This window comes from Engystomops pustulosus, chromosome 6 (genome assembly GCF_040894005.1).
Source record: "Engystomops pustulosus chromosome 6, aEngPut4.maternal, whole genome shotgun sequence".
Lineage (NCBI taxonomy): Eukaryota > Metazoa > Chordata > Amphibia > Anura > Leptodactylidae > Engystomops > Engystomops pustulosus.
Window position 1 is genome coordinate 177,921,967 of NC_092416.1, and position 12,921 is coordinate 177,934,887.

The 12,921-nt window shown below is 45.6% G+C and overlaps 1 protein-coding gene across 4 annotated transcripts in view; it reads left to right on the forward strand.

Annotated features, from left to right (window-relative positions):
- The window catches only part of LOC140065086 (ATP-binding cassette sub-family A member 9-like), a 103,946-nt gene that overhangs the window by 20,187 nt on the left and 70,838 nt on the right, over positions 1–12,921 (forward strand). For all 4 annotated transcript variants that reach the window (XM_072112570.1, XM_072112573.1, XM_072112569.1 and 1 more), the window contains 9 exons: positions 2,161–2,374; positions 3,945–4,100; positions 5,786–5,883; positions 7,070–7,296; positions 7,376–7,514; positions 7,839–8,024; positions 9,042–9,189; positions 10,135–10,300; positions 11,205–11,263. In XM_072112570.1, coding sequence (XP_071968671.1) covers positions 2,161–2,374; positions 3,945–4,100; positions 5,786–5,883; positions 7,070–7,296; positions 7,376–7,514; positions 7,839–8,024; positions 9,042–9,189; positions 10,135–10,300; positions 11,205–11,263 — 1,393 coding nt within the window. The remainder of the gene's footprint in view (positions 1–2,160; positions 2,375–3,944; positions 4,101–5,785; positions 5,884–7,069; positions 7,297–7,375; positions 7,515–7,838; positions 8,025–9,041; positions 9,190–10,134; positions 10,301–11,204; positions 11,264–12,921) is intronic.

Consider the following 12,921-nt stretch of genomic DNA (forward strand, 5'->3'; position numbering starts at 1 on the left):
CTCTCACCCCCGGGGGGTTACAATGTTATGTATTGTCTATCCATTGCCAGAGGAGGAGGGGTAACATCGCTACGTGTCCTGCAGATATCTCATGTGTGATGTCACGGGGCAGACTATAACTCCCATCATCCTCTGCAGCAATACAGGTGCACATTAGAGTGATTGCAATGAAGTGTATTCGTGTGACATCTGCATCGGTCTTGGTGTCACAGCTCCCTGGAGAGATGTGTAATTATACCTTTGTGTGTGTTGTGAGTAGCAGCAGGACTGTGAATAACATTATTCAAAGATTGTAACTTCTGGGGGGGGTGTTCTCACACAGCTGTGCTCTGTGCTATATGCAGCCAGTGTTAGGTACTGTCTCTGAACATACCTTTGTATGTGATGTTAGTAGCAGCAGGACTGTGAAATATGCATTTATATTCCAGACTCCCCAGTTTATAGGGCATGTCCTCACACTGCTGTTCTCTTTTCTCTCTGCAGACAGTGTTAGGTAATGTCCCCGTAGAAATGTGTAATCTTACCATAGTGGGTTATGTCAGTAGCAGCAAAACTGTGGAATATGGATTTATATTCCAGGATTGCAGCTTCTCCATATGCACTGGAGTATGTCCTCACACTGCTGTGCTCTGTGCTGTATCCAGACAGAGTTATTGTCCCTGGAGATCTGTGTAAACATACCTCTGGGTGCGTTGTTAGTACCGATAATAGCAGGAATGGGAAAAATGTATTTATATTTGAGGATTGTAGATCCTTCAAGTGCACTGGTGGGTCATCACACTGCTGTTCTCTTAGCTCTTTGCAGGATACTGGTCCTCAGCCCCTCCTCCCCTCTGCTTTCCATCACTTATGTAGTATCCTAACAGAAGTCTGCAGCAGAGCAGAGTGAAGGGGCTTTGGAGCAGCTCAATGAAGAAAGCTGAGAGCACAGCAGTGTGAGGATAGTACCATACGTTACAATCCTGGAATATAAAGTCAGTATAATAAGTACAATTTTAGTTACCCAGGCTAGATACCCCAGGAGGTTCCATTCTGCAGATATTGTTATAGGCAATAATAATAATAGGACATATCAAACTACTACCCTGCCAGGACCTTTCTCCTCAACTATCATTATCGACCTATCCCAGTACTTGATTTCGGAGGTGTGGCCAGTCCTTTGCATTGTGTATCCCATAGGAAGATATCAAACTACTACCCTGCCAGGACCTTCCTCCTCATGTGACATAATCCACCTTCCTTGCCTTGGTTTAGGAGGTGTGGCCAGTCATGTGCACATTGTAACCAGTAGGAAGATATCAAACTACTACCCTGCCAGGACCTTCCTCCTCAACTATCATTATCTACCTACCCCAGTACTTGATTTAGGAGGTGTGGCCAGTCCTTTGCATTGTGTATCCCATAGCAAGATATCATACTACTACCCTGCCAGGACCTTCCTTATCAACTAACATCATCCACCTATCTTTGCACTTGGTTTAGGAAAGGTGGCGAGTCCTCAACACATTGGGGCTCATTTACTAAGGGTCCGAACGCCGCACTTTCGTCGGGTTTCCCAAATATTTCAATTATTTGCGGCGTATGGCCCCGGGATTTTAGTGCACGTGATCGGATTTTGCCACATTGGAGCCGGCTTGCATGCAACAGAAATCAGGGGGCGTGGCCGTCGGACAACCCAACGAATTCGGACAATGCGCGAGATGTAACATTTAGAATTGTGTTGCAAGAAACGCACTTACAAGCATCGGGAAGATTAAGGTAAACTCCGACGGACCTGAGCGGGGAAGCGACGGATGCAGGAACCTGGGCACTCGAGCTTAGTGACCCGAATCCTCGTCGGACAACGCACCGCGGGATCGCGACGGGACCGGGTAAGTAAATCTGCCCCATTATAACTAATAGTAAGTAATCAAACTACAACCCTGCCAGGACCTTCCTCCTCAAATAACATTATCCACCTATCCCTGTGCTTGGATTTAGAGGGCGTGGCCAGTCCTGTGCATTGTATAACAAATAGGAAGTAAGAACATGTGTGGCACCTTGAGACATTACTGGTGAGGACCAAGCTTGTAGAATGAGAAGAAAGAGGAAAGACCGGGGTCGGGGCACATGGGATTTCCGAGTTTGTGGCCCTTTTTTTAAGTACTTTCTGTTTTTCAGGAATGGATACAGAACTTGGCGTTTGTCTTGTTGATGTTGATATTAATTCTTTTTGGGGAGAATCATTTCATGGAAAATATGGAGTTCTCTGCCGCATCAGAGGTCGGGGCTTTGGACGGCATTAACAGTGCCAACCTCACAGTCGGATATGTACGTAGTCCTCCGTCCACAAGAGACATCATGAAGAATGTGGCCCGGAGAGGCATCATACCAGGTAAGGGAGCGGAGAGCTCAGAGCCAGGGGAGCACTACATAAAAAGAATTGTGTAACCTGCTGGAAACAGAATTTGTATTTCAAGTTGCACAATGGAAAGCGGACAGAAACAAATGCTAAAATTCTGTCTGCCAACTGCTACCACCAGAGGGAGCTATAACACAGAAACATTGATTCAGGATTAAAATACTGTAAAAATGCTACAGCGACCTCCCAAAACGACTTTAAATGCTGTATAATAGGAAATAATAGATATAAAAACACTGATGTAAAAACAAGAAACAAATTTACAAAAATTGTAGAGGCTAAAAGGGGGGGGGGTCTACCACCTAAATCACCCCACAAGTAAGACCAATATCAAAATACCAAAATGTTTTCCTGTTTCCCAGAGATCTCTCTTAATATAAATGATCTTCTGGGTGCACAAGAGGCGGAGTCATACCTATGGGTATTCCTGTTTTCTTTTCTCTACTGCTCCTTTCAAAAATTCTATCACATACCCCAATACCACGTCTTCTCATCTGTAGGGTACATGCAAATGTTTCTTATTTATATGCAAATAAGCAATTCCATGTCATGTGGGTGTGACTATGAGGTCAAGTGATCTCATTCATGCCCAGTTTCACCAGCAACTCCCAATTGACAATGTTCTGCTCCCCTTGTGGAACTGGTCAAAGTAGGGTGCGCTGGACCTCACAGCCACACCCTTAGGTCCACCTAAATTTTAATTTGCATATAAAGACGGCCCAGGTGGAACCTGCTGGGGACAGACAACAGTCCACAATATATTGACGAGTCAAAATATGGGTCAGGAACCCACTGAAGACTTCGGAGCTCAGTATTTGTGGCCGATGACTAAATCCTCATTCTGTTTAGGGATTAGATTTTTAGAATGAAACCAAGAAAACATTTTCCCAAATCTCTTCCACGTTTATCTGACACATCATCGTGTGAGGCCTCATTTTATTGGCTCCTGGTTTGTATCAGGATGGTGGAAGGTAAGCGGAATAGAAATGGTTGCTGTATGCACTGGCTCCTCGTGGGTGGGTCCTGAAGATTGGGGGTGTGGTTTTCTTCTCATTTCCTTGACATGATCAGGATTGTGCTCATTCTGGAATTCATTGACGTGAAATTGTCTTGTTTTGCTATTCACGTTGATCATGTGCCTTCCGTATGTCAAAAATCCTGGAATCCGATACACCTGACACCCATAAAGGTTCTTCTTCACTTCAGGGGGCAGCGGCCGGTGTCCCACCTGTATCAGCACCTTCATGTAGGTACATGGGTGTGACACAAGCGTGAGACTAGATTCTAGAGGCCGATGCTTTGCAGGGTCCATCTGGTCGAGTCAGTATTCAGGGTCCATGGCTGATGATGTCATTGCTGCCAAGCTGTGATGTCATAAATCTCAGTTGCCAAGTATTTGAAGGGGCATTCCACAAGTTCCACTATGATGCTCCATCATTTTAGCTACAGGGGGCCCCCATCATCTTAAAATGTGATGTCCTGTGGATTCGAAATTACTGTCACACCATTAACGGGTTTGTTGTGTTTGTGTTTTTCTTTGCAGCTGAACAATTTGAGGAATTTGAGAATGAAAGTCAATTGTTGGCGGCCATGTACAGACACATCTCAGTGGCCGTAGTGTTTCAGGACTCGTTCCGCTATCGTATCAGATACAACATGACTGATATCACGCTTCCCAATGAATACATCACCGGCATGGGTAATCCATTTACAGATTTCCGGGCACCTATATTTTATTATCCATCTTTGGGATTGTACAATAATAATAGATCCATGGCGGCCTGACTCCTGACAATCTCACTGATCAGCAGTACGCAACGTTTGCCGGTGTACCACAAGTAGGGTAGCCACAGTTTGCAGTACCTTTCCTGACCACTAGACAGCTGTAGGGATCAATGGGGGTGCAGAAAATCAGATCCCCACTAATCTGTTATTATGATCTATGTTAAGTGCACAAGCGATCAATAGTGTGCAACACGCTAGACAGGGCCCAACTGGTTTTGGGAAACTATAGCCCACGGTCAGTCCGGGTGGCGCTCTAATGGCTGGTGTTGATTCCCCCCACACCTGTCAGGGCTGACAGGGAACTTGTAAGGCTGATGGTACAGGGTATGCCCATGATGGCCAATACAACTACCCCAGAGACTCACATGGAAGCCAATGGTTCAAACATCAGCGGCGCAGTAGATAGAACCTGGTGGCAGGCAAGGCTGAGGCAGGACTGGCTTCCCTATGTGTTTTACTTTCATCAGTACAGGGTAAGCCCATGATGGCCAATACAACTACCCCAGAGACTCATATGGAAGCCAATGATTCAAACGTCAGCTGCGCAGTAGATAGAACCTGGTAGCAAGCAAGGCTGAGGCAGGACTGGCTTCCCTATGTGTTTTACTTTCATCAGGGTAAGCCCATGATGGCCAATACAACTACCCCAGAGACTCACATGGAAGCCAATGGTTCAAACATCAGCGACGCAGTAGATAGAACCTGGTAGCAGGCAAGGCTGAGGCAAGACTGGCTTCCCTATGTGTTTTACTTTCATCAGTACAGGGTAAGCCCATGATGGCCAATACAACTACCCCAGAGACTCACATGGAAGCCAATGGTTCAAACATCAGCGGCGCAGTAGATAGAACCTGGTGGCAGGCAAGGCTGAGGCAGGACTGGCTTCCCTAAGTGGTTTACTTCCATCAGTACGGCTCAGTACTTTCTTATATGATCCTGCTGATGCTTCTGGGTGAGCGTTATGGAGCAGATTCTTGTCTACTTTCTGGGTACAGTCTAAGGGGGACATCATTGTAGCCAGTCTCCAGCAACCACCTCTTTAAAACCTGTGAATTACAGAGGGGAACACTACTTAACATTGCAGAATACCAGTCCTATAATAGTCAGATATAGGGGCACATTTACTTACCCGGTCCACGGACAAGTGCATTGTCCGTGTATAATGCCCTGTGCCGCGATTCTCTAAGATTGTGCGCCCGGTATCCTGCATGTGACGCTTCCCCGCTCAGGTCCCCGGGAGTTCACCTTCTTCTTCCCGGTGCATGTAAGTGCTTGACAAAATTTGAAAGTTAAATTCCGCGCTCAGTCCGAATCAGTCGGATCCGACGACACGGCGCCCAATTTGTGCCACATGGAAGCCAAAAAAGGATCGTGCGCGACACAATCCCAGCGCAGACACCTGTTACATACCTGTGCAAGACGTGTAATCCCCGAAAAAGACAAACAGTCTGACATAAATGCACCGCTTGACCCTTAGTAAATGAGCCCCATAGTGTCACTCCTCACCTACATGAAACTGCTTATCCTGAAACCTCATCCTAAAGGTCAGGTGCTCCTTATATTTGTGTCCTTCACTCATGGACATCTATCTCCTTGCAGGACACTGTAATGGAAGTTCGGATTATTGTGCTCCCTTAAAATACTGGCAAAGCGGATTCCTCTCCCTACAAGCGAGTATCGACTCCGCCATCATTGAAGTGAGTGGGAACGGTCACATAAGTCTTTATGACTCTATGACGCAACATATTTTTTTTTCTTTTTGTCATTGAAATTACTTTACTTTGGGGTCTTTTTTTCTGTAATACATTTCATACATTTTCATACCAGCGGGGGAAAGAAAAGAACTATGATAGTTGTACATACGACTAGTACTATCCTCTACTTAATGAATGAAGAAAGAAGAACATTGTGTAAAAAGTCTTAATAAAAAAAAGTGCCACCTCTGGCACCCGTGCCATAGGTTCGCCACCACTGACCTAGAGTGATGTCAGAACCATGTGAGTGATCACATACTTCCAGCATCGCCAGGGGATGGAGCCAGAGAAGCCAGAGAAGAAGTTACTGCTGTGGGACTGGGTGTGAAGAAGAGGTGTGTGTGTGTGTGTGTGTAGCAGTGCAGAGTGCGTTCATATGAGTGAATGTATGTAGCAGACCTGAGTGAGTAAATACTTGTAACAATGAATAGATGTGGAAGAGCTGTGTGTCAGTGGATGGATGTAGCGTTGCTGTGTGTGAGCACCAGGGAATTTTTAATTGGTGTCAAATATATTTTTCCTTTTCTGGATGACTAAATCTTGGGTGTGTCTTATAGTCCAAAAAATATGGTACATAGTTCTATAACATAGTGAAATGAATAATCTTGGAGGGTCAGAACATATTCTATGTGAGCGCTCAGTCCATACTAGTGATAATAGTGACTTGGAGTGTTCCCGTCTTCTATACATTGTTACATGGATAGAGATCAGTAAACTCAGCTACAATCATAGATGGCGAATTCCCCAGTCCAGAACCATTTTAAACCCAGATAAAGTGCGTTAAGACCAGTCCATAACCATAACAATATGTAGAAGAGCCAACATTAAAGGGATGCTAGCTGGAGCCCATCCCCTTAAAGGACATCTACCACCAGGATGAAAGACTGTATGCAAATGAGCTGGAGGGGCTCCAGACTCCATCATCACCTATGGAACTTGGAGCCCCTCAGGCTCATTTGCATGCAGTCCTAATTCTGCATCTCAGCTCCCACTCTGTAATACCATGTTTCACCTGTAGTGGCCGCCACTTAGCCACCTGGGACTTGTGGCGATCACATCTGATCTCCAGCGATTTCTCTTCCTTTGAAAAATATTTAATCCAACGTTGATACCTCCTTTCGGGTTACAGATGGCCACCAACCGTTCTGTATGGAAAAACATGGCTTCTATCAAAGTAACTAAGATGCTGTCTGCGATGTATACGTGGCGCTACCATATTCACATCGGGTCCTTCCTGCTCTTCATAAACTTGAGCTTCGTGTCTTTGATGTATCTGGTGACTCTGTATATCTCAAGAGAGCGGCGGGAGATGAGAGAGATCCTGAAGATGATGAGGATGAGAGATCTTGCTTACTGGTGAGTGGTCAGATGTTAAATTGGAATATCTCTTTAAATATATAGATTGTATATTTACATTGATACTGTCCGTTCCTAGGTTATCCTGGGCCATCCTATACGCCGTCTATGTGATGATTATGGCAAATCTGATGACTCTGCTCACAGTAGATTTTGTGTTTTTGAAGAGTTCCTATGGTTTGATCATGTTGCTGTTTTTCCTCTATGGTATAGCATCAGTAAGTATGATGTATTCCATTCACTGGGGTCTGGAATAAAGTGTATCCTTATCTTTCAACAACATTCATTACTTTATAATACATCTTTAAGCGTTGGAGCGCAGTTCTCCTAAACCAATGCTCCAAATTCCCTCCATAGATAAAGAACTAAGTTATTAAAATTCTGTTTGCCTCCTGCCACCACTAGGGGGAGCTTGCTGCAAGTCAATCTCTGAAACGTGATATTGAATTAGCTCCTCCTACAGGTGGCTGTCGGTAGTACAGAATTTGTGATTTTGAATTCTTGAAGGTGATTGGATAAATCATATTTGTATTTTCTCGCAGTTGAGTTTCACCTTCATGCTGATCGCTCTTATCCGGAGGCCTCGCCTTACCGCCATTGCAGGGTTCTTTATTACTGTCCTCCAGTCTATCCTCAGTCTTCTTCTGCTCATGAAATATCTACCCAAATTTTTTGAGGTCGTCCTCAGCATCTTCCCTACTTTCGCCTTCTCTGTTGGGATTACGCAGGTAAAAAAAAAACATAGACGTCATATTTGTCAGATCACTTACAGTCACCAACAACTGATCAATTTGGCGTTTTTTCTTTTTTTGTAATCTGTTGACTTGTTCAAAATATACATCCCCTAGAGCAGTGATGGCGAACCTTTTAGAGACCGAGTGCCCAAACTACAACCAAAACCCACTTATTTACCCTGATGTGCCAACGTTCCATTTTAAACAGTAACTTATTGCTCTTCCACCTGTTCTTCCACTTCTTTAATTGTATCACCCACTTGAGGCCACCAATACAGTTGAAAGAAGGTGGGCAAATTCAGACTATCGTTGTAGCTTCTCTCCAGGGTCTCTCTGTTTAGGAAGAATGGTGGGTCCAACAGGATGACCTCCAAAGATAATGCAGTTCTATCAAAACCTTCTCACTTTCCAAGCAGTTCCAAACAGCCAATGAAGTTTCGCCTCAAAATAGTGTTCTCATAAGTTGCCTAGGACTGCAGGAAGATTTAATGGATTTGGTCCTGCTTGGTGAACTGAGTGCCAACAGAAGGGGCTCTGAGTGCCACCTCTGGCACCAGTGCCATAGGTTCGCCATCACTGCCCTAGAGGTTTATATGTGAATTAGGTCTTACTAGCCAAGGGGGTGGCAACCTTTCAGAGCCACACCTCCAGTAATACACAAAAAGGTTACCTCCCCTTTGAATAGTAGGAGCTAATTCACATATAAACCATTGCATACCATGTATTTGGGACAGATTTTAAAAGAACAAGCACCAAATTGATCAGTAGCACAAGGGGTACGGCATGTACAGTCGAATTTTGTATTTTGTAACATGTCAGCTTTTAGTTACATAATTTTATATAATGATTGTCTTTTATTTGTGTTGGTGTTGCAAGGATATAAAAATACAAGCTATAATACTACTATCATGAAATTATTACATTCTAGCCACCAGTAGGGGGAGCTCCATGTCTACACATTGCTACCATTGAATTCTATGATTCTTTCCTGACTAATGGCTTTCGTTTCAGAGCATATACATGGAATATGACTTCCAGGGAGTCCACTTCTCCGACGTAATGGACGACTCCTCTCACGTGCTGTTCAGCTGTATCACTCTCAGCGTGGACGCAGTTTTATACATGGCCATGGCGCTTTACTTCGAGAAGATCTTGGCAGGTTAGTAATGTAACGTGAAGATACGGAGTAAACGATCGGTTCTGTTGTTATCCGATGACAGTTGTTCGTTGCGATGGAGATTCTGGAGCCACCATTACCAGTCATTACAAGCTGAGCAGCGCACCCCCAGGTTGCGTCTGTGGACTCTCTCAAAAACTACTGTGTAGTATGTGTGATGTGTAGTATGTGTGATGTGTATACAGGGGTCATGCATGCTACTTATCAGCAGGTTGGGGACATTGGGGGAGATTTGTCAGCAGTGTCTGTGGTAAAATTGTTTCAGTTACCCATGGCAACCAATCAGAGCTCAGCTTTCACTTTCCAACAGCTGTTTCTCAAATGAAATCTGAGCTCTTATTGGTTTCCATGGGTGACTGAAACAGTTTTACCTCAGACACTTCTGATAAATGTCCCCCAAGAGGTAAAACTGTTTCTGTCACCCATGGAAACCAATCAGAGCTCAGATTTCATTTTATAAACAGCTGTTGGAAAGTGAAAGCTGAGCTCTGAATGGCTGCCATGGCCAACTAGAACAGTCCTGCTCTCAAACACTTCTCATTCATCTCCCCAATTATGTTTGACATTTGTCAAACATAATGTAGACACTAGTGAATTATAATATATGTGCTTTGAGCGGTAGTCCCAGGGCCCAAGCCTTCAAACCACACAAACCACCCACCAAATGTCATACTGAGAAATCTATGAAATCCATGAAATATTCGTACATCTGCTACTACTATCAAACATAAAAGCCATTTGAGGACCTTTGAAGGTCCTCTATAGGTCCTGTAACCGCAGAATGAAAGCAGCCAGAGGGGACACATCCGCCATTTACCATGAAGATGATTCTAGTACCAGATGTAGGAAGTGATTCCAGACTTGGAATAGCTGGATACCAATGTTTTCCTGAAATATATTTACTGTCTGTGATATTCTCCTCCTTAGACAAACACGGGAAGAAGTATGAGCCATTATTCTTTATAAAATCAACATTCTGGTCCAAAGGGAACCCAATCCCTTTAAAATCGGAGGAGGATGGAGACAGCGAGGGGCCGACTGGGGAGTATGTGGAGAAGATCTCTGCAGACTTACTTGGGAAGGAAGCTGTAAGGTAAAGGCTACAATCAGTAATGCATCAGCCATGAGGCGGGTTGAGCCTCTTGCCTCAGGCGGCACCACCTGCAGCAATATAAGCGGCAGATTCAGGGGAGCAATCACCTGCAGGACATTGCACTTAAAAATGATGTGTCTTCTCATCCAACATCAACATGGGCGTGAGGCACTGCATGGAGAACTAACTTACTTAAAAAATAACCGGATATATTACTATTGGATGAGGGTCGAAAAGAGCGCTGTTCCATGACTGTCCCCAGGGAGCAGAGAGTGTGGGGCAGATTTACTTACCCGGCCCATTCGCGATACAGTGGCGCATGACTGTCCCCGAGGTCCGCCGGAATGCACCATCCTATACCTGGTGAAGGTAAGCGCGAGTCCCGCGACACTTTGTTTTTATTAAATGCGGCAGTTTTTCCGAATCCGTTGGGTTTTCGTTCGGCCACGCCCCCCGATTTCCATCGCGTGCATGCCAGCGCCGATGCGCCACAATCCGATCACGTGCGGCAAAATCCCGGGGCAATTCAGGGAAAATTGGCGCAAATCCAAAATATTTGGGTAACACGTCGGGAAAACGCGAATCGGGCCCTTAGTAAATGACCCCCTGTATGTTCACCCCTAGCTACAAGGTATTCTCAGAGCTCCAGGTTCTATTAACAAACTTTTTAGTGCTGTAGTGGGGGCCCCTGCGGAGGAGGGGCCTTCTTTATGTTTTGGGAAGGGGAAATGGCCTAAGGGTATCCGTAATTGTGACTCGGAGCAGCAAAGAGGGGAGAGTTCTCCACCTCATATGCCACGGCCACTATTTATGGTGATACTAAGAGGGTGCACACTCTTCCTGCCAAGTAAAGTTATAAAAGATCCAAAATGATCTGAAGTCTTGATCTTTTTTTTAATTGCAGGATAAGTAAAGTTAGGAAGACGTACGGCAACACGGATAAGAAGACTGACGCCTTGAGAGGTGAGAAGTAGGATCTGCAATTGGCATGGGGTGGATGTGAGAACTAGGTGTATACCATCTGGTACTCAAAATATTGTTGCGCCTCGGCTTAGACCTGCAGTCCTTACAGGTCCTTAGGTAACATGTAAGCCAGCCCAAAAATCCCATTGCGGTCAATGGTCGGAGGACAAATTATCATCCTGCACTTCATTGACTCCATATAACTTGATGTGACCCCTTTGAGTATTCGGAGTGAGAATTCTGGGAGGTTCCCATCTCCGAGCACATAGGAAGTGCAACATCCCCCACCGGGGCCTAGCCTTTTCTTGGGGCCTAGAGACAGCCGGGGCCCGCAGTACCTGAGTGGCCGGCGGCTGCGGCCTAGGCACGCTAGTGTCGCGGTGCTTGGTATGGGGAACCGGAGGGCTGTCCTACAGCCTGGCAGGTCTCCAGCAGGGTGGTGTTGGCAAGAAATGATGAGGGAGAGGCTGCTATAGCGGATCTCCCTGGGGCAACCCTTTGGTGTCTAGAGTATGAATCTTTGTGTGGTGGACAGGGTGCCCGTGATGGTGACAGCCGGAGTAGCAGGGACCAGACGGAGGCAGACGTTGAACAAAAAACAACTTACAGTTCTTTATTGGAACCGACAGGAACATCAGCAACGTGCCTTTAACAAGATGGTGGAGTACTGGAGAGGTATTTGGAGGGAGCCACAGGATGTAGATCACCAGCCTGGATGCGATGGCAGGCTGGGAGATAGCTGTGTCCTGGAAGGATGCTTCAGCTTGTCCTGGGTTGCTTCAGGTATCACCCTTGAAGGTAGGATGATACCCCTTTCCTCTCTCTCTCTGTCTAACTTGTTCAGACTCCCTGGTCTGACTGACTAGACTGTCTTTCAGACTCTCTGGTCTGACTGGAACTACAAGAGTGTTCTCTAGAACATTCCTGGCCAGGGGTTTTATTACTCCCACTGGTCAGGTGGTGGCTGCTCCTCCAATTACCTCTCAGCTTACAGGCATAAGGTGTAACACATGTGATTGGCTGACACATATGACATCACACAAAACACTTAACTCCTGCCTTACCAGGCAGGATCTACCAATGCAATGTTCCCCTGTGTCCTATAAGGACTATGTAGTGTGATGTAGTGACATGCTGTGGGGCTGACTAGACCCTACACAGGCTGCAAGCTACATGGTGGGACGTATTCGCAAACACAGCTCTGCCTTGCATCGGCGAGGGTGTTGCAGAAGCATCTCTTCCTATGTTGTGAAAAGGTCCCTATCAAAAATTAGGGGACAAAAAAAAATGTAAGGATATGGAAAATGTAAGAAAATGCTAGTGGGGGCCCACTTATAGGTAAAGTGGTGGGGGCCCCAAGGTGCATGCCCCTGTAGCCCTCCCTCTAATCCGACCCTGCTCATAGATCCAGGCACCGTGACTGTGGGAATCTTCTTATATTTGTTATCCATGGCCTCCTTCCTACTAATATCAAATTTTTTATTTATGCTAATGAGCCTGTTACACTGTGCAGGAGCACTCCCCCCCACCCCTCCCAATGTGTGCGATTACATTAGACAGCAGGAAGGTGGAAGTGATGAGGAAGAAGAGGGGGGAGGGGAGACAGAGTTACAGTCTGTAAAGCAGTAGCACGGAGGGCTTCTGGTAACACTTCCAGA